The sequence below is a fragment of the Salvia splendens genome, chromosome 17 (assembly GCF_004379255.2).
Source record: "Salvia splendens isolate huo1 chromosome 17, SspV2, whole genome shotgun sequence".
NCBI lineage: Eukaryota > Viridiplantae > Streptophyta > Magnoliopsida > Lamiales > Lamiaceae > Salvia > Salvia splendens.
The window spans coordinates 28,167,891-28,194,478 of NC_056048.1; the positions used below are offsets into that span (position 1 = coordinate 28,167,891).

Consider the following 26,588-nt stretch of genomic DNA (forward strand, 5'->3'; position numbering starts at 1 on the left):
CGATCGGCCAGCCGATTTTTTATTTTTTTATTTAATTTTCGAAACACTATATATACGCGATTTGCACGTCATTTTCAGTCGCACCACTTGTTTTAACGAGTTTTCTCTCTATCTTAATTTCTGTATAAGAGCAACAACGCGAAATGGAGCACAACAACGAGTCTACTCCAGTAACGAGCGGGTCTCAAACTCCCACGGTACCCGTGGGAAGTGGATGGGGACCGATGGTCGGGTACTACAACATGTACCATTGGCAGCAGATGATGCCCGAGATGGCATCTGGGGGTAGTATGCCGGGATGGCATGGGATGCAGAGCGGGGCGGCGGGCTGGCGATGCAGGGCGGGCAGGAGGTACCAGGGATGCAACCCGGGATGCAGATGATGCCGGGGTGGCAGCCGGGGATGCAGGGGACGTCGGGGGGGGGACAAAGTCTATCGCCCCAGTTTTGATTTTTTGACTACTTCTTTGCACACATCGACCCCATCGGAGACGCAGTTCACTGGGTTTGAGACTTTCTCCTTAGAGGAGTTGGGGATAGCTCGCGGGGATGCGGACACTCCCGTTCAAACGGGGGAAGTAGGGCGGGGTCGGGGCGCGCCAAAGAAGAAGAAGAGCAAGGGGAAGGGCAAGAGGGTGGCCGGCGAGTCGTCGCAGCCGGCTGATGACGACAGCCCGACACGGAGGGAGTGGACAGATGCGGAGAACTTCGCGCTGTCCAAGGCGTGGGTGGGTGTTTGCGATGATCCCCTCGATTCGAATAATCAGACGATCATCAACTTGTGGGCTAAAATATCAGCAGCCTATAAGGCATTTTGCCCGGAGGGGAGGCCACATAGCGGGGAGGAGTGCCGGAAGGGGTGGGATCGAATCAGGGCTGCGGTCTCCCGATTTTCGGGCTTGTACACCAACGCCATCCGCATGCAGACCAGTGGCCAAACTGACGAGGACTGGAGGAGGATAGCGGAGAAAGCCTTCCCCGTGCCCGGGCTTTATAAGGAGTTCACCTACTGGAACTGCTATGAGGTGCTGATGGACTCCGAGAAGTTTCGGACAGGTGTCGATGCTGGCTGGCCGAAGAAGCAGCGACTGAACTATACCGATGATTACAGCGGCAGCAGCGGCGGTTCCCACCACCTCCCCGAGGATGTTTAGGAGTTCCCGTCCCCTCCCGCGTTTACTCGCCGCACTCGCCAGGGGTCCCAGGAGGTCCAGTCGACATCCCTCCTATTGGCAAGTCGACAGCCGAGCTCGCCTTCTTCGCGCGTTAACAAACGCTGGCTCAGATGTACAAGATCTTAGCTGACTGGAAGGCGGCAACTGACCCGTGGAGAAGAGGTTTCTTCACTCAATGCTCGAGAGTATGTGGGTCGATTTGGATGCCTCCGCGGCACAGTTGGGGGGCTCAGACGCGGGCAGCGACGACGGCCACGACGAGTGAGGCGGAGGCGGGGGCTCGTGCGTGGAAGAGGGGGTTAGTTTTTAAAATTAATGTAGATTTTTTTTAATTAATGTACTTTTTTTAATTTAAATGTTATTATTGAATTTTCTCGTATCTGTGTCGTAAATTTAATTCCGTATTATGTGTGATCGGTAATTATTTGTTTTTTATAATTTTGTTTATTGTGACTAGCCTATTGCTTGTCCAGTTACTTATTCTGATGATATGGCAGGGGAAGTTTTTAAGTGGTGATGATATGGCATGAGGAGTTGTAGCTAGTATATGGCTGACCAATGGCTTGTTCAGAACTAGTGGAGATAATCTTAGACTTTCTACTTACAAATGCTTGATATATAAAATTATTTAATATATAAAATTATCATTAAAATTTAGAAAAATAGTGGGAAAAAAGGAAAGAGAAGAAAAGAAAGAAAGAAAAAAGAAACGATCTTTGCGTGTTAATGGCGCCTGAGGTCGTAAACGCCATTCTTCAATCTCTGTTAGTTAGAGATTTTTCAATTTTCGCGTTCGGCAGGTGCATTTCTATTTGTTGCATTTCTCCGATTTAGGTGTTCACATCCATTCCCCCAAAATATTTGAGTTTTTGTGATTGCAATTCATCTTAGAACGATCATTTCTGGGAAGGAGTACGATTTAGGGTTTTTTAAAACCTTATTAAGATTGTTTGTAGTGATGTTTCAGTTTCGTAGCTAATTTTATTGGATATCTTATTGAAATTAGATCTGATTTTTGTGACCGATTGTAGTTATTTCTGATCGGGTAGGATCGAGTCTAAAATTGCGATTGAGTAATAATGTAAGAATTATCTCCTGCTTTTGTGCTGATTTGTGATGTTTTTTTGGTTTTCATGAAAATTATGATTAATGAATATGCTGACGAACAGTTGATGATACAGTTGGAGGAGAGTGATAAGCTGAGGAGTTATTATTTTGTACGTGAGAATAGAGGGGAGTGGGGTTTAGGTGATGTCTTTCGACGGAGGCGAGAGGCAATGGAAATGTGTAGCTCCAGTGAGTTTTCAGAGAGTCAGTTCGATTGTGCGCGATATTGGGGAACCTTGTCTCTATCAATCACCACTAAAGGTTGTGTCGACTGTAAGAATCTCAGCACTTTTCTTCATGTTGCAAGAAATGCTTTTACTTGATCTGAATTAGTGGATGGTCATGCTGAAGACTCGGGCAGGGTGATCATGACGAATATATTTGAGTTGTTGTATCTTAGCTATGATATTGGCTTTGTATGATCCTTTTCCTTCTGTCAGTTATGTCTTCAGGTGAAAATTGTCCACATTTGTATGAGTTATATCATGTTGCATGTTGATCACTGGCTAAGTTATTACCGGTGTTAACCTGGAAAATCTCGTAACTTTAACTGGCCGATAAGTTCTAGATATGCTTAATCTTAAGCAGTTTCAAAAACACAATTGTTCTATCATGTTGTGACTTCAGCAGGTACATGTTGATGGGGTGTATCTTTTTGGTATTGTAGATTTAGGATTATATATTGGGATTGGTGTTATTCTTACAATCAACTTTTCCTTTCTTTTGATTTTTGGACTATACAGGCAGGAAAGATGCTTAAGCCAGATAAGTGGCAGTCAACCTTTGACAGCAATGGAAAAATTTCTGGTTTCCGGAAAGTGCTGAAGCTAATCATTTTGGGGGTAAGTCAAATATGCTTTTGCAGGTTCCCATCTCCTATTTCTGCTGTCTTATTATAGATATCCTTGCCAGAGTTTAGACCCATGGCTAATTTTGTATTGGGTAGTTTTTCCTATGAATAATTTAAATACCAATACTATGCTCTCTATAGTTTTTTTTCCATCTCTTTTAACTTACCATGATTTTTCTCTTTCACTGAATTTTCAGGCTTGGCTTTCTTTTACCTTTTTACTCTTGGAGTGCCTTGTTATATTTATGGCTAAATAAGCTCTAAAAATGTCTATAGCCACTTTTAGTGAGATTGATTGCAGTGATCCATCCCAAAACCTATATATTAAGTAATCAAGTGTGTCTTTGTGTTTTAATGTCAGGGTGTTGATCCCTCAATACGGGCTGAAGTCTGGGAATTTCTTTTGGGTTGTTATTCATTGAGCAGCACTGCTGAACATAGGAAGCAATTAAGAGCTGCTAGGAGGTAATGACTACTTTTAACACCAGTTTAGTGCTAAGCTAGTGACATCACTCTTTTGTTCCTTTTATAGTTTAAAGTAATTGAGCACTTTTGATGTGTCTTATTCTTCTGTGCTGAGTGCTCAGGTCCTGCGCTGACTACTTGCATTCAATAGGTTTTAAAGAGTTTTTTCTAGCAGTCTAATTTAGGATGTACTGTCTCTGTTTCCAGTCACTTCTGAAGTCATTTTGAATTAACCGCAAACCTTTCGCAGAGAACGTTACAGAGACCTTGTTAAGGAATGTCAAGTGATGCACTCTAGCATAGGAACTGGTTCCTTGGCTTATGTCGTAGGGTCTAAAGTCATGGATATGAGGCTGAGTTCTCAAGAAGAAAGAAGGGATGCTGAAGATCAAACTGAACGAATTTCGAAAACCAAAGATGTTAGTTGTGCTTTAGATGGAAGCTGTACAGATAAATTTGATACATGTTTGAAGGAAAGCTCTAATGATTATGGTGACCTTGTATCTGTCCGAAGAAGCACAATGGGAGGAGCATATGATTCCTCTAGTTATCCACCTTCTCCTGATCCATGCAATTACAGTTCCCCAACTGCGTATGGACCACATGACTCGGATTATGGATCTGAAAGTGATTTGGACTTCCCAGCTTTACCCTTTACTAATTTGTTTGAAGACAAAAATAACAAAGACGGTGATGCAGTTAGGTTTCAGGATCACACAAACTCAACTAGGCGTAAATTGAGATATGAAGATGATCATATGCACAGTTTTCAGATTGAAAATAATGCAGATCTTATAGAGGAATTAAATAGTTTGTCATCTAATGATGTCTCTCCACACGCTAATTCTAATGGTGAAACTATTCTCCCTGACACGCGTGAGTCTCCTCGGTCAAATGATGTGGAATGCAAAGGACCAAAGCACAAAATTAGGATATCAGATGTACCAGATATACCAGCCAAATATGTAAACACAGCCCAGGGAGGATCTGCTAATGGAGATAAAGTCTCTGAATGGCTTTGGACACTGCACCGAATAGGTAAAAAAAAGTACCTTGATTTTCATTATCCTTTTTGAATTATGTTAACCACCCTATGTTACCATTTCCTGGGGCTAAATAAAACTTCTTCCCCCCAGTTGTTGATGTTGTCAGAACAGATAGCCATCTTGAGTTTTATGAGGACCCAAAAAATTTAGCTAGAATGTCGGATATTCTTGCTGTTTATGCATGGGTTGATCCTGGAACCGGATATTGCCAAGGTCACATGTTATTTCTTTTTTTGTTTCACCATATCATCCATTTTAGTTATGGACATAGCATTAACATAAGAATATTTCTGATCTGCAGGGATGAGTGATTTATTATCCCCTTTTGTGGTTCTTTTTGATGATGACGCCGATGCTTTTTGGTGCTTTGAGATGCTCATAAGGAGAATGGTACATATATGTCAAGATTTTCTTAAACTCACCTTTGCCTTTTATGAATTTCTACTCCTTTTGTTTGCTAAATATCAATGTTCTTCAGCGTGAAAACTTCACAATGGAAGGGCCAACCGGTGTCATGAAGCAGTTGCAAGCACTCTGGCATATTTTAGAACTTACAGACCGGGAAATTTTTTCTCACTTGTCTCACATAGGTGCTGAAAGCCTTCACTTTGCTTTCCGCATGCTGCTGGTACTCTTCCGCCGGGAGTTATCCTTCAATGAAGCTCTTTGTATGTGGGAGGTCTGTGCCTAAATTTCTGCATCTTTACCATCTTGTATCATCTGATAACGAACATGCTGTTGAGACAGTGATGATTTTTTTTGTTATTGCAAAAGATAATGCTGCAAGAGAGGTGGGGTGGTTACATTATAGAGTAAGTCTGAAAGAGATAACTCACAAAAAATTTATCACACTTGTTGTTTTTCCCTCTCAGATGATATGGGCTGCTGATTTTGATCTGTCCCTGACCTGTCTTCTGGATGACAACCACCTGGATGTATTGTCCATACACTTACCTAAAGAAACCGAGGCTGAATCAGGAGAAGATAGCTCTGATAGTAACAATGTTGGTCCGAAGGCTGGGATACAAGAAAAACATGGGACAGCAGAGTGTCCCATGCCTGACAACACAGGGATTGGATCTGGATCTACCACACCTTTTTGTGGATTGGGAAAGCCGTTCTGGTCGAGGAATGAACAATTCCATATCCGTACCCTTTTATCAACAAAAAATGGTGATGATGAACTGCCTGTTTTCTGTGTAGCGGCTATTCTCGTTATGAACCGTAACAAAATAATCAGAGAAACTCATTCAATTGATGATCTAATAAAGGCACGTGACTTAAAATTCTTTAGTCTGTGTAATAATGCCTCTTCCAGCTCTTCATATTTATCTTTTTGGCATATTAGTACAATTTGTGATATCTGGTTTAGGCCTTCATTGATGATACAATTTTTTTAGGAAGCTTAGCTAGAATGCGGTGTACATTATTCGTGGCTGACCTCACACATAGTTTTATGCCTCTGCATTTTCTCATTTATTTCCTTTGCCTTTGGGAGTTGAACGCATTTGTTTTCCTTGTCAATTTCAATTTCTTTTTTGCAGTTGGCCTTATATAGAATTTTGTGGCCTGCATTTTCTCATTCGTTTGTTTTTCTTCTGGATGCATAGAGCATTTGTTTCCTTGTTAATTACCCTTCCTTTTCCATATGATGTCCCTCCTCGGCATAATAGGGTTCATTTTTTGCTGATAACTTATAGGGTGCTTCAATAGGTTGTGTATAATTGAATATTTGCATAGGGCAAATCAGTCTCTAGACATGTTGACTCTGTTCTCTTTCTTGATCTTCAATCTTATTCAATACATTTTGCAGATATTTAAGAATAATATATTTATATGTTGGAAATCAGAATCCTGTTCTCACTCTTGTCTCACATCCATCCTACTTGAAACATTTTACAGATATTTAATGATAATATATTGAAGATCAGAATCAAGAGATGTGTACAAACTGCCATCAAACTACGGAAAAAGTACTTTTACAAGGTTGGTACTTTTTCCAGTTAGTTGTCTGTGCTATTTTTCTCATCTATCTGCACAGTCACTCGGGTTTCATGGTTTCTTATATCTTGTTTACTGTTTTGTTTGAAAATTGAATTTCTCTGAAATCGATCCATTCTACCTTACCCATTTCGGACATTATTTAAAATGATGTAGGTGGATTTTGATCTTCACTTTTACATTTAGTCCTTTGAGTTCACTATCTTAAAATCAACCTCTTCAATCTAAATGCAACCTTGGTACTCTTCTTTTTGTTTATTGCAATTTATTTTGTTTTAAATAACTGCATTTCAGCACTGGTAAGTCGAGACAAAAATGGCTTAGAGTCCTGATTTTGCAGCATCGCATAGTTACCCTCCAAATTCAAAGCATTAATGTTTGCCTTCCCTCATTTGTAAAGCTATATATTTTCTATGGATATATCTTCTGATGTATAAAAGCACCCATGATTAACTACGTCAGAGGCTTAATTTAAGTGTCAAGCATCTTTAGCTTGTTTCCGTTCTTCCACTCATCCCTACCGTGCTAATCTTTCTGTCTTCCTTGAAACAGCTTATCAAAAGTAGGAGTCCAGCAGCTCAGAATGAGAGTTAAATTCTGATCTTTGGTACATTAGAGATACTTTACCCCGGACGGAGCCTTGAGGACTTGCAGAATATTTGAGAATTAATGTTTTGGGTAGCAACTATTTCTCTTCATAGACCCTTGGAGAAACTCTTAGCCAACAAAAAATAAATAAAAATCATGCCTGTTTGTGTGCCTCCAAGGAGCATTCCCCGTCTTTCTGAAGGTATCGTAATCTTTCATCTGTGTTCAAGTGTTCGTACGTGTTCTATATCTGCTGTATTACCATTCCCTTATGAAGATGACTGAATTTGGATTTTGGCATGATCTCGTTATAACATAGTAACATTGATATTTGCATTCACCACCATCTCATTTCATGCTGATGCTTACTGTTGATTTCAGCTCTAAAGGTGGCTTCGTTTTTGTTTTCGTTGAAGGACTACGAAGTGATGCAGGCTAGAACACTTGAAAAAAGGTTTCCTCAAAATGGTGATGCAGGTTAGGACAATAGACACTGGAAAAAATGTTTCTGATATTCGAAAAGAGTGGTTTATATCTCCAATTTTGATTTTTGATGATGTCAAAACTATCCCAGTTATTAAAGAAATATATATACTAATAGAATCATGTGTAGTCCATTTTCTTAGACGAAGTAATTACATGTAGAAAGTTTCCCACTCTTTATTAATTCTACTTTTCTAATATTGTATTCCCTCTTCTTTTAGTAGCAAATATATTTCATGTAGCTATCCTTACATCACTTTCATTTGGAGTAAATTATTGTGCCTAACTATAGAAAGGTGCCCATTACTCTTTTAATTATTTATGATGTGACTCATCCACTTACATGGACATGCACTCACAATAAATCTAGATATTTATTAAACATGTTTATTCTCTCTTTATATAAAATATTTTTGTGAGACCATAAAAGATGTCTCTATCCTCTGTGTGTATAATATGTCACGAAAGGGTCTTTCTAGCATACTAGATCATGGCTAGGATTGTGACCAAAATTCTAAATAGTATATAATCTAAGAACATATGATATGATTGGTCTATTTTTATTTTTATTATTTGCTTTCTAGAAAGTAGACCACATATAATGGACATATGTCACTTCATCGCTTAGTAAGTAAATTTATTTAATATTTTTCGTCGTGTGATAACATTCAAACTCCATATCCTATGATTCGATTCGTATCTTAAACATGTTGAAGTGAAAACCCCAAATACAATTTCAAAATACTTCTATATGCTAAAGTGAAAGGGACTTGACAAAGTACTCATATGTTTTGTTCGTCATTATCTTCTTTCTTCTTTACAAAAATATCTCTTCGTTTTAATGGAAAAATTAATCAATAAAAGGGTAATATTAAACTCTAGTGTCATTCATTGTTCCATATCTCACCTACGTCAATTATGATTATATATAAATTTCTTATAAATACATCATATGACTCATACCAAATAATGCATTAAAATTCATATAGATCGTGATATTTTCAAATTAAGTATGATAACTACACATTTTAGAAAAAAATATATTACAATCTCACATATAAACAATACTAAAAATAGAAAGTGACAGAATTTTATGTGTAAATTATGTCTTTCGAGAACTAAAACGATTGAAATTATTTTACGTTTTTTCTCTATACTTATTAAGTTGGAGCACTATTTTTCATAGTATTTCCCAATAGCAAAAAATGACTTTCACTATACCACAACAATACCACCTTTGATTTAATAAGAAAAAGTCGAGATCCACTATTTTTCAATGTAAAAACAAAAAGAAATTATTTTCTAAAAAGGTTATGTATAGAAAAAATATGATGACATTATTAAAATGTTTTTAGATATCTCAAATTTCAAACTATAGCAAAAATTATATCCTATTCAGTTTTCCCAATTGAAGTAGGAGTAGTAGAATTTCTCAAGCTAACCCGCTTTCGTCAAATGGGGCGGGCCTATTGAATCCACTTTCCAGACCGGCCCGTACTTGTGCCCATACCCGTATCCGTACCCATACCCGACATATATAAACACAGTAAATATAAAGATAATCCCCCGTCTATTCAACCGGAAATCCCTAAACCTTGCCACAATCCGCCGCCGCCGATACCCACACCACCACCGTGCCGCCGGTCACAGACCAGCTACTCGCTCCCTAGCAAACTATCCCCGTCGGTCGCGTAAGGGTTCGAGTTCCCCTAAAATTAATTAAGGTTTTGATCCTCACAAAGCGATTTTGAACCAAATAGGACAGGTTTTTTCTTTATTGTTTTCTAAATTGGAATATCTAATGTATGTTTCGTTTGTAATTTCACTTATTCTGCTTAATTTTTGCTGTTATCTGGAGTTGGTTTATTAGAACTTTGATTTTTTGATGCTTTCATTAGAATGAAAATACAGCTCATATGCCCTAGTTTTACTTTTTAGAGATGGAAAAAAATCTGTGCCTATGTCCTTTTAGTTTGTGATGTATCGGTGAAAAGCTACAGTGGTCTAGATTTTGAGGTAGAAAGACAAATATTATCTTTGTAGAAAAAATATGGATGTTTGGCATAATATTAAGGGTTCTAGGGTTTTTAAGATGTGGCTTGGTTGGAATATATTGTGTTATTCAGCTCATAGAAAGTGGATGTGCTGACTAGTGATGAAATGTTAAGAAAGAGTGTCTCGTTGGGTAGTCTTTCGTGGTGTCCCAGTTAATTGGTGAGCTGCACATCAATTTGTAACCAGGATTTTATATGTTGCTTTATGTTACTGGGAAATTATGCTGTGCTCGTCTTTTATTTCAGCTCGAACTCAATCTTCCATCCTTATATTTGAATCATTTGATGCAATAATGACACTAATTTGATTGCCATGAATTGATTCTATAATTGGGGGAGCTGGCTGTTTCTCTGTTAGCAATTTTACCTTGAAATACCAATGTGTATCTTGTTGTTGTTGTTGTTGTTGTTGTTGTTGTTGTTGTCAACCATGTGAACCCTAGAATTCATTCTTGCAGTTGCAAACAAAAGGTTTCCACTGAAAAGCATGACTGACTCTGAGAGTAAGGCAGCTGTAGGGCTTTCGTGGCAACCTAAACTCAATTTATTTTCGTCAACCAAAAAGGGAAAAAGTCTGGCTGAAGAAGGTGCCCTTTACAAACCTGAATCGCAGCTTGTTGATGGCCTTTTCGTTCCTCCCAATGATCCCAGAAAGCTGAACAAAATGGCTAGGAAACAAGTAAAGGACACTGCTGGAAAGAATTGGTTCTCAACGCTTCTATTTCCTTCTTAAACTCCATTAGCATATTTTGTGAATGTAGGGCCTAAATGCTTCATTTTGTAATATGAACCTGCCATCTGTTTGTGACAGGTTTGATATGCCCGCACAAACTATAACTCCGGAGCTTAAAAAAGATCTCCAGCTATTGAAGGTTCTGATACCTATCTATTTTCTATGTATTCTCACAGATTTTATTCTTTATCAGCCAATTCCTATCATGTTCTTTATCAGCCAATTCCTATCATGTGAAGCTGGGGTAGTCGCTCGATGAGTTTCTGTTGTTACTTGCTAGTGTAATTGTTTTTGTGTGTATGATCTTTTATGCATGCAAAGTCTTGGTTCATGTGCAGCTTTATGAATCTATTGCAATCAATTTAGAATGGTACTTTCTTGATCAAAATTGAGACGTTGATTGTTGCAGTTAAGAAATGTGATAGATCCAAAGAGGCACTATAAGAAGGGAGAATCCAAAACACTTCCCAAGTATTTCCAGGCAAGCCAAACCCCAATAATATCAACAGTGCTATATTCCATTTCTTCCGAATACTCTAAAGGTGGTTGACCTAGTTATTTGCTAATTTATCAGGTGGGTACTGTGATAGAGTCGGCATCCGAGTTCTTCTCTGGTAGACTTACTAAAAAGGAGAGAAAAGCAACTCTTGCTGATGAGCTTCTTGCTGACAGCACTTTCCACCAATATAGGTATGTGATGTTTGTTATCCAGTGCACTTCACCAGTCCTGTTAGTCCTAAAATGCGTAAAAAGCAAAAGTGATGCATACATATTGCCTTTTTTCATCAAGAAAGCTTGTACTCATTCATGTGAAGTTCAGGACATGTCATGCCTATTGCCTGTCAGTCTACATATGCTACTTAAAAGATGTAAACAAAATCAAGCCAGCCTTAATCGACTAGACTGTTAATTTGTCTTGCTATCCGCCATTATGATGCAGGAAACGCAAAGTTAGGGAGATTGAGGAGAAAAACCGGCCAGCTGGAGTGGACAAGTGGAAGAGGAATAAGTTCAAGAAGCATGGAAGGAGCAATGGAAAGAAAAGCAGACACTGATACAGAAGCAGATCGACAAACAACGGACGTTCCTTGTCAAATTTTGCAGCTTTTGGTAGCAAGTTTGGTCTCTAATTGGAAGTATGTGCATCAAATTTTGTGGTTGAGATCTTCCGCTTTTGGATTAAGATATTGTGTTATGTTTGATTTTACTCTCTGTGTGAGGATTTTCCATAAAGGAGAAGATTATGTACTAACTGTATTTAATCAATTTCAGTTCGTTGATACATGAAAAAGAGAAGAAAAAGTTACTCCCTCCGTGACTCGTTTCTTTTAGCACAAGAATTTAGGAGGTGTTGTTTAGTGGTGTAAGTGGAGTTGGTAATAAAGTAAATTTTTATCATAAATAGAAAATGCTCAAATATGTTGGGACACCTTAAAAGTGGTATACGAGTCTAATATTTTGAGACGGAGTTATTATCTTGGGACGGAGGGAGTATAATCTTTAGCGTTAGACAAATGAGGATGTTCGATCTAAATTTCAATAGACATTTCCGGTAACTTGATGAATTATACGAAAATTTTATAAATAATTGGACTTGAGCATGCTCTTTATGGATGAAAATATATAACAAGAAAATTAAAAGAACATTTTTTAAGGATGCGAAATACTTCACACTTTACTCAATTTTTGTTAACATGACTCTGGTTTGAACACATCATCTTCTATTTTGGGCAAAAAATTATGAAGATTTACGTATAGTTGGGTAACAACAAATTCACTCAACTATTTATCATTTCAACAATTATTACATCACATGACTTTGTTTCTAACGTTACATGTTTTATTCTGACCAAAAAGTTCGTTAACACTTGAAACATATCGGGCTAATAATTAATTCACTCAATAAACAGTTATTGATTTCTTAATAATTATATTCAATAAACATTTATTGTTTTTAAAAACAACATGTTTTATTTGTAATACAAACTTTTTAGAATCATTAACACATAATCACAAATAAACATTTCGATATTACGAGGCTGAGGCAGGCAAAAAAATGGTAAAAGAAGAAAAATGATTTTTACGACTTGGGTAGCAATATTATATAGTAGGAGTAGAAGTTAATTAGTGCTACAAATCCTATGACCGATTGTGATTTGATACCGAATCTAGCTAGTGTTATGGATGAATTAATTAATTTATACATGACAGAGAAAGATTGTGACAATACATATCACTTATTAAGATTTTGCTTTGAGCTCCGGCAATCCTAATTAAGAATACTTGCTTTTAACCTATGTTTTCCCTAGTAGTTAAGACAAAATTAAATAAAATGATTAATATATTTTATTGCCTGATTATTGGCCTAGTTTTCAAAGGGCTAATAGCCAAAAAAAATACACTAACTATAGAGACCCATTCATATTTTTACCACAAACTTTAAATATAGTGAAAAATAATATGTGTATCTAATTTCGCACGTTCAAATAATATGACATAATTAAATCATCCACTAACAATTTTAAATGATGTGGCGATGAAATGAAAAAACAGGTTTAAAATGACAAATTGACGCCGTTTTGATAATTAATTAAGTAGATTTTTTATTTGTATTTTGAATTTTTATGTATTTTTCAATGAAACGATGTCGTTTTGGTCTAGTTAGACATTTTGACATGCCACATCAAATCAAGTTGGCATCATTTCAGACATTCCAACGTGTTATCTTCGATTTAAATTTAATTTTGAAGAAAACTGACTTAATGCTAAAAGTTGGTGTATTTTTTCACCATATTCAAAGTTGGTGAAAAAAAACTTGAATATGCCTATAGTTGATGTAATTTTTGGCTATTAACACTTTTCAAAATAACGTGATCTTTAAAAAATATTTAATTCACTTAAAAATATACATTCATTGGAGTCAAATTATCGGCTCTCTTGACTATGCATAATTTGATTATAATGTACTACTAAGATTTGAGTGTTAAATAAGACTCTTAAATTATTACTATTATTTATGTTTTATTTTTCTAGAATGATAGACGAGAACGATCATAATTTCCCGACATTTTATACTCCTGTTTGATTTCAAAGTTAGATTATATTTATCCATTTTGTACCATGCCATATTGCCATAGAAGTATTGAAAGAAAAGTTGAAAAAGTACATAATGATTTTATATCAATCTAAAACCAATAGTGACTATCTGTCTCTAAGTGGGACAAAATATGAAGATGAGACAACTTATGTAGATACGAGACATAGACATATGAAAAAACAATCATTTAGAATATATCATGACCAACTCTTGCATATAATAATAATAATAATATATCTAAAAGTAAAAGCACAAAAAATGTCAATTAAATTAATTAATTAATTAAATAAATGAATAAACTATCTCCATGTAAAATATCATAATATTACAAGCTCTACACTGATTTACTCAATTATATTTGAAATAAAGATGATGGTGAATGTTTATACTAGCTCCAATACCAAATTACTATAACTATTAAACGGAAAAATATAGTAATAGCAATGATTGTTACTTGTATATTTTCTCATACGGAGATCACACAATATGTGTGATAAAATGAATTAATGGAGATATTAAGTAGGTTTATATATACACTTCAAAAATGGAAAAATGACATAAATAATAATGTGTGTTAATATATTCATCATTGATATATTGTCCTCATTTAATGTTGCAAAGCATCACCTTGAGTTTTCTTTGAATAAATAAAAGGACATACTGTAGTATTTTATAGACAATGAATTACAGAATTTAAAATCCACCACCAATTGAGCTGCATTTTGCAGATTGTATTCTTTCAACAGTTGGTCATTCCCAATGAATTTTAATAATATTAACTGTAAATTTAGATCTAGACATTTGCTGTCTTTAATATTGATGGTCAATGTACGTATATATACATGTCAATGCATGATCATTTTAAGGAATTTAAGATTTCAAGAGTCACATGCTTGCAAAATCAATTTCACATAAATATTCTTAATTAATATACCCCCATATGTTTAACTATTCAACCAGTATACAACCTTATCTTGCAGTTGTAATGAATAAATAAATAATTTTAATTCTTCGGGTTCTTCTAGGAATATAAAATACAAAAAGAATATTTAGTTTAACCATTCACAAATCTCGAGGAGTTTATATTACCCATTGCAAATTAAATTAAAATGGAAAAAATGGATTCTTTTTGCTTAGATAAATAATTCAAGCATGGGTTTGCGTAATTAATTAATTTGTAAATCAGAATACCATTTGAGATCAAAGAATGTTTTAAAATTAATTTACTTTCGATTAGCCTCTAGTTGGAAATATAATACTATAGGCTAAATTGGAACTATAATCTGACATATTTTTATTGCACTGTTGGTGCAGGTTGGAGCTAATATATTATTATGTTTAAAAAATGAATGGACGAAATACAAATATAATCTAAATATAAGAAAATATTTATTTTGTGTTTAATAGTATTATAATCAAAACCATACATAATAAAAACATGAAATATTGTCTCTTGAAAGGGTCTATTATTTTATGTCTAAAGCAAGTAAGCATTTTTAATAACGTTTCAATATAACATATTAAGTAAGCATGATGTATTAATTAGCATTCTGTTAGTCACTTTAATAGTAGCATTGAGTATAACATTATTCTTGGGGTGTTTGAAAGCATCAAAATTCAAAATATTCCATTCGGTAAAACAAAGAAAAAGCTGGTGCTTATCCCATCAATCTACAAGATAAACAATGAATTAATGCACCATTGCATCTTTTTATTTATTTCAAGAATCTTACTTTAAAATACGTATACTTTGGAAAATAGTTATTATTCTTTTGTAAAATCGATGATTCAAAAATAACTAGCAATATTTTTTATTTATAAATTCGACGATTCTGCACAATATTACATGTAAAGACTTGCTTTCAACAAAACTGTCAATATGAGAATCGATTCAAATTCCTTAATACTATAAACGGCTCCCAATATTTTGATTTATGTTTTTATATTTATTCTCAACAAAACGATTGTCACCACTTCAGCAAGTGTTACATAGACATTTAGCATCTTTTTTACCTTGAATATTGAAAACGTTATTTTGTAATATACCCTAAATTTTAATTTTCAAGTGTGAAAACTCGATAATCAAAAGTAATCGATTCATTCTCATAGTATAATAATTAAAATAACAGTATGTCATTTTTGTGTGTGAAAATTATCATATTCAAGTTAACTATAGGAACAACTGTTTCAGAATTTCCATTCCATGAGATGCCTATAAATTAATGTGAGGAATAGTCAATGAGTCTTAACTATAGTAAAACCACCATGTCAAACCAAAATAGTTTTCTTTTTCTTTTTCTTCAAATTGTCAAAGTTAGAAGATTAGTTCCAATTAAACGACTAAAACCCCACGAAAAATATATGATTACTTCTTGAAAAACTAAAATAAAAATATAAATGAAAGTCCAATGATGTTCATATCATTACAAAGTGAGTGAAAATGTCAGTTTTTCCACCACATAAATATTAAAAGTACATTGCACCAGACTTTAAAGTGTGACACTTTTCCCCTGGCCAATAATAACTACGCAGGACAAAGTATAAAGAATACTCCAAATCTATCATCTTTTTTAAAGGAAATAAATTTATATCAAATTAAAAAAAAATTAAATAAAATCCCATAGATGCTATGCTGTCGTTGCGTCAGCCCCCACTTTCCCATTTTCTCAAAAGGAAAAATCTTTTTCCTCTTCTCTCAAAACCCATAAATTCTTTCCTATCCCACTGTCAAATTCCATTTTGGAAAACAACAAAAGGCACATGCATTATGTCAAGAGTAAACCTTAATTCATTCGTTCACTCACAAAATAAGACTAATTATTCATTTATTCGGTTGGTTTTGATAAAAAAAAATTTAAGTCAATCAATTTTTAAAAAGATAATCAATCATACTACAAAATTTAATTTTATCACTAAAATACTCATATAACTTACAAATATTAGGGTCTTAGATCGCATTAATCATCTCGTGTATTTAGTTTTTTTATAGTACATGTGAACATCTTATGTGATCACCAAAAACATTTAATCCGGATTAATATATTAGTATAAGATCTTACGAATATGATTCATCTATTCAAAAAATGCGAACGTAGACTAAATGATAGCACACTAGTAGCGAATGTAGACTAAATGATAGCACACTAGTAGTGAGCAAGATATGTTTCTCTCTATGTGTATACACACATATATATGTATATGTGCATATGTGTCATGTGCATACATATATGAAGAGATGTTCTCTATTCACACGCGTGCTACCAAAATATATAAATAGCCACACAAAAAGTAGCTTCCATTTGTATTTCCATACTTAATTTTCTTTCCTTTTCTTTTTTTTTTCTACGTGCACTTCATAATTCAGATTCCATCTTACTTTTATTTCCCCTCTTCAGTCTTCACCTTCCCACCACTTCCAATTTCTCCCAGCAAGAATCTTTGAGCTGCAAGAAAAAACCAATCTTGTTCTATGTTCTTCCTCTTTTCTTGAGCCCCTCGGGCACACCAACAATCTTGATCAGAAAGAAAATCGATTTTAATCCAAAAAAAGCAAAACAAAAATTGATCTTTATTGGTGCATGTTTCTGTTATGATGGCTAGCTCAAGTGGGACCTACAAAGAAGGAGTTAACAAGCAAGCTCACAACTCTGTTTCTTCCTCCTACAATGGAAGCTCTGTGCATGGAGAGTGGGGTGTGCCAACTTTTCAGCATCAGCAGACCATTTCCATGGATTGGACTCCAGAAGAGCAAGCTCTTTTGGAGGAGGGTTTGTCCAAGTAAGACCCTTTTTGTGTTTTTTTTATTTTGATTTGGTTGAAGATTTGTGGGGAACTTTGCATCTTTGTTGAAGATTTGTGGGAAAGATTGCATCTTTGTTGATGATTTGTAGGAAAGGTTGCATCTTTGTTGAAGATTTATAGGAAAGTTTGCATCTTTGTTGCTGTGGATATGGGATTTGGGATTTTTCTGCTGATTTTCTTGTGTTTGTGTGTGTGTGTTTGGTTTTAGTAAATCTTGATTTGTTTTGTTGTGATAAGGGTTGGTGTGGTTCAAAGGGATGAAGGCGATATAATGTTTTTAAAAAATGTTGCGTTTGATTTGCTGTGTTTTGTTAAGAGGAGATTTGTATGTTGTGTTGTGTGTTGTACTGGGTGTGGTTTGGGATCTTCTTCTTCTTCTTTTTTTCATTTTTTTTTTGGGTTTTTAGGTTTGTTTTCCTAATAAGACAGAAATAGTGAAATAGATGTTTCTAGGTCAGCCTTGGAGAACTTTGTGGTGATTTTTTTATCTTTTTCTTTGGAATTAAGTTTCCCTGTTTGCTTTTGAACATTTTATTGGCTTTCTATTCTTTTTTTTTTCTTTTACTTTTCAACTTTTGGTTGATGTTTGCTTTATCTTCTTCTGATAGTGTGATCTGATGTGTAGGATGTGTATCCAAATTGCCTGTGAGAGTTAAACACGTGCTGAAATGTTTATTTCATTGCTTCTTTGAGCTATAGAATTTCACCTATTTTGAAGATATTTGCATCTAGGTGATATTTACATGGTTTCTTGATTTCTTGAGAGATTGAGATACGGAGATTCGATGTTCTGATGCAGGTTTTGTTTCGCGGTTATGGAGTTTCTTTGTTATGAAGTTTTCCCAATTTGAAAATCATACATATAGAGATCATGTTTTGTTGTTATCGTGTTGTTTCAGCTGTTAGTACTAACGTCATCCTGCTCCTCGGATCCTGCATAATCTACGCTGAGCCTCTCTGCATATTTGGCAGCATTTTCTGGGATTTTGTACATTAACTATTAGTAATCAAAGGGTAGAAACAATTTGCAATCAATTTCCACATTTTGTAGCAAAATCAAGAAACATAGTGCTATTAAATTGAAATTTTGCTTTCTAGAATATTATTTTCTGTCTCAAGGACACATTCTGATTCTTTTGATTTCCTATAGTTATGCCACAGAGTCGAACATCATCCGTTATGCAAAGATCGCTGTGCAACTAAAGAACAAGACCGTTCGAGATGTGGCTTTGAGGTGCAGATGGATGACTGTGAGTATTATTCGTCTTCTCAAAGTGGCATAGTTGTATTTCATTTTTATGTTATCAAAGAAAATTTCCGTATTTATAATTAAAAATTCGGAAGCTTAGAAATCGAACCTGCTCGTAGCTAGAAAGAACAAAACCTGTCAAAATGGCAATCCAGTATGTGTAGCTATCTTGATTGATTCGTTTGACTCTGCAGAAGAAGGAAATAAGTAAGAGACGGAAAGACGATTTCAATGCAAGGAAGAGCAAAGATCGAAAGGTATACTACTTCCCTCGAGTCCATTCTCTCATCTGCTGCTGCCAACTGAAGTAGCAGAGAATCGATTTTTTCCTTTTTCACGGGCGCCTTTCAAATTCTCGTTTATGCATATCTCCAACTTCTTAAAATGGAAAACTCTCAGTGATTTAGAGCTTATTTAGCTCCTATCTAACAACCATTTTACTTCCTCTAATATACTTTATAAGTAGACTTTTGAGGCTTGATGAATATATTGCGTTCTATCAGGAAAAGTACATCGACACTACTGCAAAGCCTTCTCGACTATCCATCCAATCGGGTCCATCTCAACCTTCAGGAATGATTTCCAATTGCAATGAAGACAGCATCTCATACAATGGTTAGCCTCTCCAAGAGATCAGTTTTACTTGGTTTCCATGCGTGCGTACATGTTTAATTCAGCGGCTCAAACTTATCTATGCTTCGATTCTGCTTTATTTCCACTGTTTTTCTTTCATATTACTCTGTACTGTATTTTGGTGGTTGTGTGTTTTGCAAAGTATTAGCCAAATTCCAATCTTTTTTCCTCCAAAGTTATCACAATACGCATGAAATGTCGAAGATTCAAAATCTGCTCTTAAAGATCTTCCTCGTATACTACTATTGTCTTGACAGATGTAACTGGAGCCACTCGACAGCTTCTTCAGCATAACGTGTGGACTTTCAAACAGATATCAGCAAATATTTCAACTCATCAGGTAAAATCTTGATGTTTAATCAACCTTAATAGAGTATGATGATTATCTTGGGATTATATACTAAACTTCCTGTCTTTATACATCAATTACTACTTGTTTACGCGGTTAATGTATGCTCTCTCACTGTCGTGTTTTGCAGATACATGACAACATCGGGCTTCTGAGCCAAGCTCGGGATAACATCTTTAAAATTTTAAACAAGTAGGCCATCATTCTCTTGATTCACACTACTTTCTTGATTGTAAGTATGGTTCTTGACTTTCATTTGATGCATTTTTTTCTGACTTTTGTCAATGTATGCATCGACTGCAGCTTGAACGGCATGGGGCCAGTGATGAAGAGAATGCCTCAGCTCCCGAAGCTGAACGAAGAGCTAGCAAACTCCATCCTTCCTTTGACAAACTTCCCTATCCAACTATGATCAAGCCACTGATCATCGAGAAGCTGCAGATTGTACGCGCGGCCTGACTTTGCTGATGCTCGTGATGACAAAAAGATGGATGGCTCGACGTGTTTCTTGCTATCTTGTTTGACAGTAGAGGTAATTAACATCTGAATGTATTGAAAATGGTTGAATCAAATCTCTTGGAGTATACTTTGTACCTTGAAACGTTGAATTTTTGAGTTGATTCATAATAGAGTGACTTGGTATGGATGAATTGGATTTGTATAACATAACACCATGAAAAAGAATCCAATTCTGTATTTGGATTTGCAACTTTTTACATAATTTTGATGCTTGTTAATTGGAGATGAGTGTTTATTACTAGTATTTGTATGTAAATAATTCAACTTGTCAAAAATAGGCTGATCTTTTGGTAAATTGGGCCATGATTTCATGGGCTTGAAGGCCGACCCGACTCAATTCGACGAGCAAAGCACATTCCGGGCGGGCCTGATTGGTATTCGGGTCGGGTTGGTCACATGACCATGCATGCAAGGCATTGAAGTGGAATAAACTATACTACTTAATCTTTACACATGCTTTATTAAATCGCAGAATATATTGGAATAAAACTAGATTTAATTAATTTGATTACCTAATAATCTTTGCACATGCTTCGTTAATACATGTGTTATTGTACATTTTATTATTGTTGTTCTACATTATTGTTAAATTTTTTTCAGTTGTAATATTCATTAGGAGTAATATATATTTCTGATATAATTAACTACGAAATTAAATCACATTGTGTTCATTATTATTTTTCAAATTCCATAAACAAAATGTTAGCCTATTTATATAAACCCAAACAAAAATTGAACTACCTCTCTACCATTCAAATTTCAAACTTTTCACCCTTTAATTTTTTGGTTTTTCTTTTCCTATTGTTGTTGACAAAGGGATGGGAACAACATGCAGATTCTCAATCAAGAAGCCAGGGAAGATAATTCCTTTGTTTCAGAGAATCTGCATAAAACAATCCAATACACTATGAGCTGGTATGATTATCTTCTCATTTTAATGAAAATATAATTTTTAAATTTTTAATTATTTTCTATCATATGCACGAAGCTTTTAGATGTAGATATAACCAATCGTTAATGTGTTGAAAATGGTGGATTATTACTTTCCTCGTTTATTTAAATTATCTGTATAAGGTACATTTGTTAAGGATGGTGTTCTTGAATTGGTATACAGCAACTATTTTCGTCGACATTATTGTTAGGATGATATGCTGCGTTGAATGTTTTTCACATCTATTTCTGAAATTGGTCACTTCTATAAGAATTTATGGTTTTGATAGTTTTGATATAGTAAATCTTTGTTTGTGCATTTTTCTTTTCTCATTGTATTACGATTATTATACTATACTTATATGATCATGGATTAAACTTTTAATCTTGTTTCGTGAAAAACCTTTTTTATTTATCAACTTTTTTTTTCAAAAAAACTTGGTGTGTATGTGTGTGTATTATTTTAATACAGAATATTTGAATACTTAAAAGAATTATGGAAACAATTGACATAATTACAATACAATCCAACAAATTCAAGTACTGAATATATTACAAAATCCTTAAAAATCGAAAGATGTTTTAACCAGTTTTTAACACATTTTCCGGTCGGAAACATAGAAAACATTTTAACTGACTTACTTTTAAAAGTCAAAACTGAGAAAAGGACACACAGAGCAAATGCGACGCAAATTACACACTAAATTACAATAATAACAATAATATTTAGTTGTTAATAATTCTATTTGTAGCTTTTCTTCATCATGCATAAACCTCTCCCCTAAAAAAATATAAGGAATGGCCAGTGATAATATTTGTCCCTTTTCTTTTTTCATTTTTTATGAAAAATGAAGATCTTCTATCGATTCCAGTTTAACTGGATCGATGGAATACATTGATCAATTCCTACCCATTTTATTCTATTCGAAGGTACTCACATCAGCTTCCCTGAGCAAAACTTCATAATCAACGACAAGAAACGCGAGCTCAGAGGAAAAAGGAGTAGCAGTTCTTTTCCGAGTGAGTTTTTTGACTGCTTCCTTCTTTCAATATCTATACACGTGGCATGCATTGATGACGTATAATGCAAATTAAACACCATTTATTATAGCATCTATGTACCAACATGGCAACATACCATTAATAGATTGCATCAACTACCAAAATACCATTAATAGGCATATCTACGGATTCGTTCCTACTCACTTCATACTCCCAATTTTCTGCACCTAAGCTTGAACACGAGAAAAATGTTCAATCACCTAAATCGACGACCATCAACTCCTATCAATTTCTTTCTAAGTAGAAGCATAAATGAAGCACGTTACAAGCACCTCGTATTGGTGAATTATCTACAATATGCCATACTACCTAATTCCATAAAGCTATAAGCTGTTTTCCTTAACATTTTTTTTTCTTTCTAAGTCGGGCTTTCACCTAGTATGGCTCAGTCTCTGTATCTCACATTAAAAGTACACTTTGTCTTCATCTATATATAAATCATATCCCACAGAGTAAACGCCCCCTAAATAGAGTTAGCTTGTCTCCAATTTACTCTGAGTGATGGAAAACTCTGAGCACGCATTTCTATATTTCTCATGGTCTAAGTTGGGGAGGAAAAGATCCTCTAAATTTCCTATCCAAACAATTAAATATAGGCAGAAAATCAGTGATAGGTAGAAGAAATGGGAACCTTTCGCGGAACAAGAATGGCAAAGCATGTGATTCTAGGAATGCTTGCGTTGAGCTTCACAGGAGTTTCCAGCTCCGAAGCAGGTGACTGATTCATCTCTTCCTTTGCTTCTCTACTTTAGGAGCTTTTAACCTCTGCAAAAACTCTTTTATAAACTTTGCATGAAAGCTTTCAACCTTTCAGGACGAATTTTAACAGGATCGAACATGACCTCAGTAGGGACGACATATATGAAAGAAACCGTTAGAGCAGACCCTTTAAATTTATTGAAGAAATACAGAGGAGGATATAACGTTACAAATGACCATTACTGGAGTGTAAGTATTGGTATATAGATATTGCTCCCACCCCTTTCATCTTAACAGAAAATGAGAGGTGACGTCATTTTACAGCATATGTTCTGTTGTGCAGTCAACGGCATTTACAGGCATACCCGGGTATGCTGTTGCACTAATATGGCTCCTATGCGGTCTAGGATATGGAATTCTTCTTTTAGTAAGAACTGATTGCTTCAAAACGAGCAGAAAGCGCAAGAACAAATCATCGTGTTATGAGCAGTACCATTTACAACCTATTATATTGGCTAGTTTCTGTACGCTCCTTGCAGTGTAAGTAATAGGCACATCAGGTTACTCTTTATTACTCCCTCCGTCCCGGACTACTTGCACTTATTTCCTTTCTGGGCGTCCCAAGTTATTTGCACTCTTTCCATTTTTAGTAAAAATTATCACCTACAGCCGCAATTGTTGACTTTGCTATACACTCATTCCTTAATCTCCGTGCCGAAAAGGAAATGTGCGAGTAGTCCGGGACGGAGGGAGTACATGGCAACAACAGTCATTAGAAGCGAAGCAGCTGTAGAAGTTGTGTTTCAAAACGAGAAGTCCTAATTACACAAAAAAACATCATACCTGCTGCTATCATTTCAGAGCGGCCTCTGGCTTGGCTTTTGGAGGTAATTCAAAGTCCCATTCCAGAGCAAAGATAGTGGTAGAAATTCTTCTTGACACAGCAGATGGCGCATCTGACACAATATTCAAAATAACTGGAGCCATGAAGGAAATAAGCCAGAATTTGCAACAACAAATGGATGAAAAGAACAAGCAATTAATGAATTCAACAACCATCAAGCTCGAAACTCAGGGTTCTGCTATAAAAACACATGCTTCCAAGAACAGGGACTTAATACAAAAGGGCCTGAAAACATCGTATATATTCTCATTGCTCCCTCTGTTTTATGTTAATTCAAAGTCAATGTAGATCTATGATTACTACTTTCTGGTATTGGCAGATACGCAATGACAACAGTGACGATAACACTTACACTACTTGTCGTAATCTCTCTCTTAGGTAAGGCCAAATGAGCACCCTGCTTCCAAAGATGAGTTGTGTTAAAACAAATCAATCTTCTGTTAAAAAAATTTGTCAATAGTCATAACAATCGAGCTTTCTTTCCTGCATTTTCCTTTTCTTCACAAAATGCTCTTGTTATTACAGCTCTTGGAGTTTCAAGCTTTCAGAGGCCCTTTCAAGTGTAAGCTCAAGGAATTAATATATAGAATACTCATTTGATTAAAATGAAATAATTTCTAACAGATTTACCCCATTGCAGATTAATAGCAGTTAGCTGGATGTTAACTTTCTTCTGTTGGTTGCTTTTTGGGATAAGCTTCTTCCTACAAACGTAAGTTTTCATCTCCAAGCTCCAAAACAATTGATGTGAACCAAAAAATGTATGGATATATCTAGGTAAAAATAAATTCTAGTACAATATTTGACTTGCATATACAACATGTCCATCGGATCAAATAAAGGGATAAAAACTTTCAGCTTGATGGGAGACACATGCAGAGCACTTGAAGGCTTCCAGAGGAATCCTTATAACAACAGCTTGAGTCCCATTCTACCCTGTGAACAGTTGATTTCTGCAAAACCAATGCTTAATAATGTTACTGCAGGGATACACAACTTAGTGAATAAGGTAAGCTGATAAGCAGTTAGATGAAATGTATTCTGTATGAATAGAAATGTTTCTTGGTTCATTTATTTGTCATGGTAATTTATTAGGTGGTATAAACTATAAACTATTGCAGGTTAACGAAAATATATCTATATCATATGGAGGAATTATTCAGATTTGCAATCCTTTCTCCCCAACACCTGCACATGACTACCAGCCATGGAACTGTCCAAACACATCTGTGCGAATAGGAGATATTCCTAAGGTAAGGGGACCTATGAAAACTGAATCTACTTTACTCACTCACATCAAAGCTCCCAACTTCTTTTATGTGTGTGTGTGAGAGAGAGAGAGAGGCTCACCGAGACCAACAATTTCTCTTGAGGGCGATGTTAAACTAAGAACAGATCTCTTGCCTCTGAAGGTTATAAAACAGATAGCCTGTCCTGATACCCAGACCACATGTAATGGAGGAATTCTGGTTCCTGCAGATTACTACAACGCAATAGGAGCATACTGCACTTCTATACAAATTTTACTCGATCAATTTCCTAGCATAGAAGGCCTTGTTGAGTGTCGGCCAGTCAAGGATGCCTTGTCCGAAATTCTTAACAAACATTGCAAGCCACTAAGGAGATACATACGATTGCTATGGTCAGCATTGTTGTTCCTGTCAGTGGTGCTAGTGATCTTGGTTCCCATTTGGACAATCAAAGAACACCACGACCAAACTCATCACTCATCGGGTGGATCAATCAACCCTCATAACGGTGGTACCATAGAAAGTGGAGCAACAAATCATACAGGTGATGACTCAGAAGATGGTCCAGAACAATAAGTAGAAATCAAAGAAAACTATAGGAGATGCTAACAACCTAATGACTGTACACATAGAGAAACCCCTTGTATGGCAAGTTGTAAAAATTTCCCCTGCCGATGAAATATAACTGTTTGGATCATGTGAATGACAATGTATCGGAGAGATAGATAGAAAATTTCACAGCAGCTATATAGGCACTAACACTCTGTAGCACATAGTAGGACTTTTGACTTATGTAGGAATTTCAATTAAAATAGTTAAATTAATTTGTTCTCAGTCATAGTATTCAGATACTTGGCAGTTGGCACAATAGCCATATAATGCAGCAGCTGAATATCTTATGCTGCCTTGTGTTGTTTTGAGTGGGCAGCCAAATTTCTGTGCACTCGAGAATGATCCAAATAGTCTAAATCTTTTTTCTTTTCTTAAATCAGTTATATTATGCTGGAATTTGATATCATTCCAGATCCTTAGAATCTGGATGCAACATGTCACTTATGTGCTATGAGGGACTAAATTTCCAAACAACATCATTATCATTAACAGATATGCTACTGCAACATGGGAGAGCAATTAATGATTCAAGTTAATGAATTACATATCGAATTATAACATACTACTAGATGACATTGAAAGCATCATGTCTGTGACAAAGTCAAGATGGATATGAGTAGATCACTGCCATTCAAAAGTCTCAAAAGTAATGTAAATACATGCAATCTTCAGAAAGAACAGTAGAACAGCTGTAGGATCATATGCATATGCTGCAAAACATCAGAACCTTCATCCAAGATTCCCTTCATCCTACAAGAAATATAATAGCTGTAAGTTTTCATGCAGATAAACCAAAGTACCCGAGGAAAACTAAAATCTGTATGGTTATGGCATGAGAAACCATGGTATGCGAAATCACAATCTATTTGAATCAAACATCAGAATTCAGAAAGCATATATTCCATAACATGATGGTTTATATTATAGAAAACATAGATTGGTGCCGAATATTGAATTTTGCTCGACCACTGAGGGTTCAAC

General features: G+C 35.4%; 4 protein-coding genes and 1 long non-coding RNA gene across 13 annotated transcripts; 4 read left to right on the top strand and 1 right to left on the bottom strand.

Moving 5' to 3' along the window:
* Nucleotides 1–1,844: 1,844 nt before the first annotated feature.
* LOC121775272 (small G protein signaling modulator 1-like) lies at nucleotides 1,845–7,923 on the top strand. Of its 6 annotated transcripts, none has more exons than XM_042172327.1 (13): nucleotides 1,845–1,975; nucleotides 2,207–2,256; nucleotides 2,345–2,555; nucleotides 3,026–3,124; nucleotides 3,494–3,597; nucleotides 3,848–4,635; nucleotides 4,734–4,856; nucleotides 4,945–5,033; nucleotides 5,122–5,322; nucleotides 5,516–5,914; nucleotides 6,546–6,629; nucleotides 7,197–7,434; nucleotides 7,614–7,923. In XM_042172327.1, the coding sequence occupies exons 3-12, from the start codon at nucleotides 2,427–2,429 to the stop codon at nucleotides 7,236–7,238; spliced, it is 2,058 nt and encodes a 685-aa protein (XP_042028261.1). In that variant the 5' UTR covers nucleotides 1,845–1,975; nucleotides 2,207–2,256; nucleotides 2,345–2,426; the 3' UTR covers nucleotides 7,239–7,434; nucleotides 7,614–7,923. The 6 variants fall into 6 exon arrangements, with proteins under 6 accessions (XP_042028261.1, XP_042028259.1, XP_042028262.1 ...); XM_042172325.1 differs by having other exon boundaries at nucleotides 2,357–2,555; XM_042172328.1 differs by having other exon boundaries at nucleotides 2,357–2,555; nucleotides 7,649–7,923.
* Nucleotides 7,924–9,252: 1,329 nt separating this feature from the next.
* LOC121775160 (rRNA-processing protein fcf2-like) lies at nucleotides 9,253–11,815 on the top strand. 3 transcript variants are annotated; one of them, XM_042172164.1, is made up of 6 exons: nucleotides 9,253–9,406; nucleotides 10,228–10,474; nucleotides 10,581–10,641; nucleotides 10,912–10,983; nucleotides 11,077–11,192; nucleotides 11,443–11,815. In XM_042172164.1, the coding sequence occupies exons 2-6, from the start codon at nucleotides 10,257–10,259 to the stop codon at nucleotides 11,555–11,557; spliced, it is 582 nt and encodes a 193-aa protein (XP_042028098.1). In that variant the 5' UTR covers nucleotides 9,253–9,406; nucleotides 10,228–10,256; the 3' UTR covers nucleotides 11,558–11,815. The 3 variants fall into 3 exon arrangements, with proteins under 3 accessions (XP_042028098.1, XP_042028096.1, XP_042028097.1); XM_042172162.1 differs by having other exon boundaries at nucleotides 9,278–9,480; XM_042172163.1 differs by having other exon boundaries at nucleotides 9,283–9,439.
* A 5,068-nt stretch (nucleotides 11,816–16,883) lies between these two features.
* Nucleotides 16,884–20,281, top strand: LOC121775282. The gene is made up of 7 exons (XM_042172340.1): nucleotides 16,884–17,376; nucleotides 18,551–18,650; nucleotides 18,844–18,906; nucleotides 19,153–19,264; nucleotides 19,540–19,622; nucleotides 19,762–19,823; nucleotides 19,935–20,281. The coding sequence occupies exons 1-7, from the start codon at nucleotides 17,189–17,191 to the stop codon at nucleotides 20,041–20,043; spliced, it is 717 nt and encodes a 238-aa protein (XP_042028274.1). The 5' UTR covers nucleotides 16,884–17,188; the 3' UTR covers nucleotides 20,044–20,281.
* A 727-nt stretch (nucleotides 20,282–21,008) lies between these two features.
* Nucleotides 21,009–25,829, top strand: LOC121773581. Of its 2 annotated transcripts, XM_042170470.1 has the most exons (12): nucleotides 21,009–21,065; nucleotides 22,011–22,100; nucleotides 22,751–22,856; nucleotides 22,957–23,090; nucleotides 23,185–23,381; nucleotides 23,703–23,981; nucleotides 24,065–24,123; nucleotides 24,271–24,307; nucleotides 24,386–24,457; nucleotides 24,604–24,754; nucleotides 24,867–24,998; nucleotides 25,158–25,829. In XM_042170470.1, exons 3-12 carry the CDS (start codon nucleotides 22,766–22,768, stop codon nucleotides 25,569–25,571), a joined length of 1,566 nt encoding a protein of 521 aa, XP_042026404.1. In that variant the 5' UTR covers nucleotides 21,009–21,065; nucleotides 22,011–22,100; nucleotides 22,751–22,765; the 3' UTR covers nucleotides 25,572–25,829. The 2 variants fall into 2 exon arrangements, with proteins under 2 accessions (XP_042026404.1, XP_042026405.1); XM_042170471.1 differs by lacking the exons at nucleotides 21,009–21,065; nucleotides 22,011–22,100 and having other exon boundaries at nucleotides 22,757–22,856; nucleotides 25,225–25,372.
* Nucleotides 21,596–25,180, bottom strand: LOC121773582. The gene is made up of 4 exons (XR_006044770.1): nucleotides 25,096–25,180; nucleotides 24,376–24,698; nucleotides 24,098–24,298; nucleotides 21,596–23,797 (listed from the first exon to the last, which is right to left on the bottom strand). It is a non-coding gene; the product is annotated as an uncharacterized LOC121773582 (long non-coding RNA).
* Nucleotides 25,830–26,588: the final 759 nt, after the last annotated feature.

What these genes read in the sequence shown, in the direction of transcription:
- LOC121773581 (XM_042170470.1), top strand. Translation starts at nt 22,766, where the DNA reads ATGGGAACCTTTCGCGGAACAAGAATGGCAAAGCATGTGATTCTAGGA. An exon ending in CAAATGACCATTACTGGAGT is followed by an intron (nt 23,091 to 23,184) that starts GTAAGTATTGGT and finishes TCTGTTGTGCAG; the next exon opens with TCAACGGCATTTACAGGCAT. An exon ending in TACACAACTTAGTGAATAAG is followed by an intron (nt 24,755 to 24,866) that starts GTAAGCTGATAA and finishes AAACTATTGCAG; the next exon opens with GTTAACGAAAATATATCTAT.
- LOC121775282 (XM_042172340.1), top strand. Translation starts at nt 17,189, where the DNA reads ATGATGGCTAGCTCAAGTGGGACCTACAAAGAAGGAGTTAACAAGCAA. An exon ending in AGACAGCATCTCATACAATG is followed by an intron (nt 19,265 to 19,539) that starts GTTAGCCTCTCC and finishes TTGTCTTGACAG; the next exon opens with ATGTAACTGGAGCCACTCGA. An exon ending in CAAATATTTCAACTCATCAG is followed by an intron (nt 19,623 to 19,761) that starts GTAAAATCTTGA and finishes CGTGTTTTGCAG; the next exon opens with ATACATGACAACATCGGGCT.
- LOC121775272 (XM_042172327.1), top strand. Translation starts at nt 2,427, where the DNA reads ATGTCTTTCGACGGAGGCGAGAGGCAATGGAAATGTGTAGCTCCAGTG. An exon ending in AAGCTCTTTGTATGTGGGAG is followed by an intron (nt 5,323 to 5,515) that starts GTCTGTGCCTAA and finishes TTTCCCTCTCAG; the next exon opens with ATGATATGGGCTGCTGATTT. An exon ending in GGAAAAAGTACTTTTACAAG is followed by an intron (nt 6,630 to 7,196) that starts GTTGGTACTTTT and finishes TCCTTGAAACAG; the next exon opens with CTTATCAAAAGTAGGAGTCC.
- LOC121775160 (XM_042172164.1), top strand. Translation starts at nt 10,257, where the DNA reads ATGACTGACTCTGAGAGTAAGGCAGCTGTAGGGCTTTCGTGGCAACCT. An exon ending in GACACTGCTGGAAAGAATTG is followed by an intron (nt 10,475 to 10,580) that starts GTTCTCAACGCT and finishes TGTTTGTGACAG; the next exon opens with GTTTGATATGCCCGCACAAA. An exon ending in CACTTCCCAAGTATTTCCAG is followed by an intron (nt 10,984 to 11,076) that starts GCAAGCCAAACC and finishes CTAATTTATCAG; the next exon opens with GTGGGTACTGTGATAGAGTC.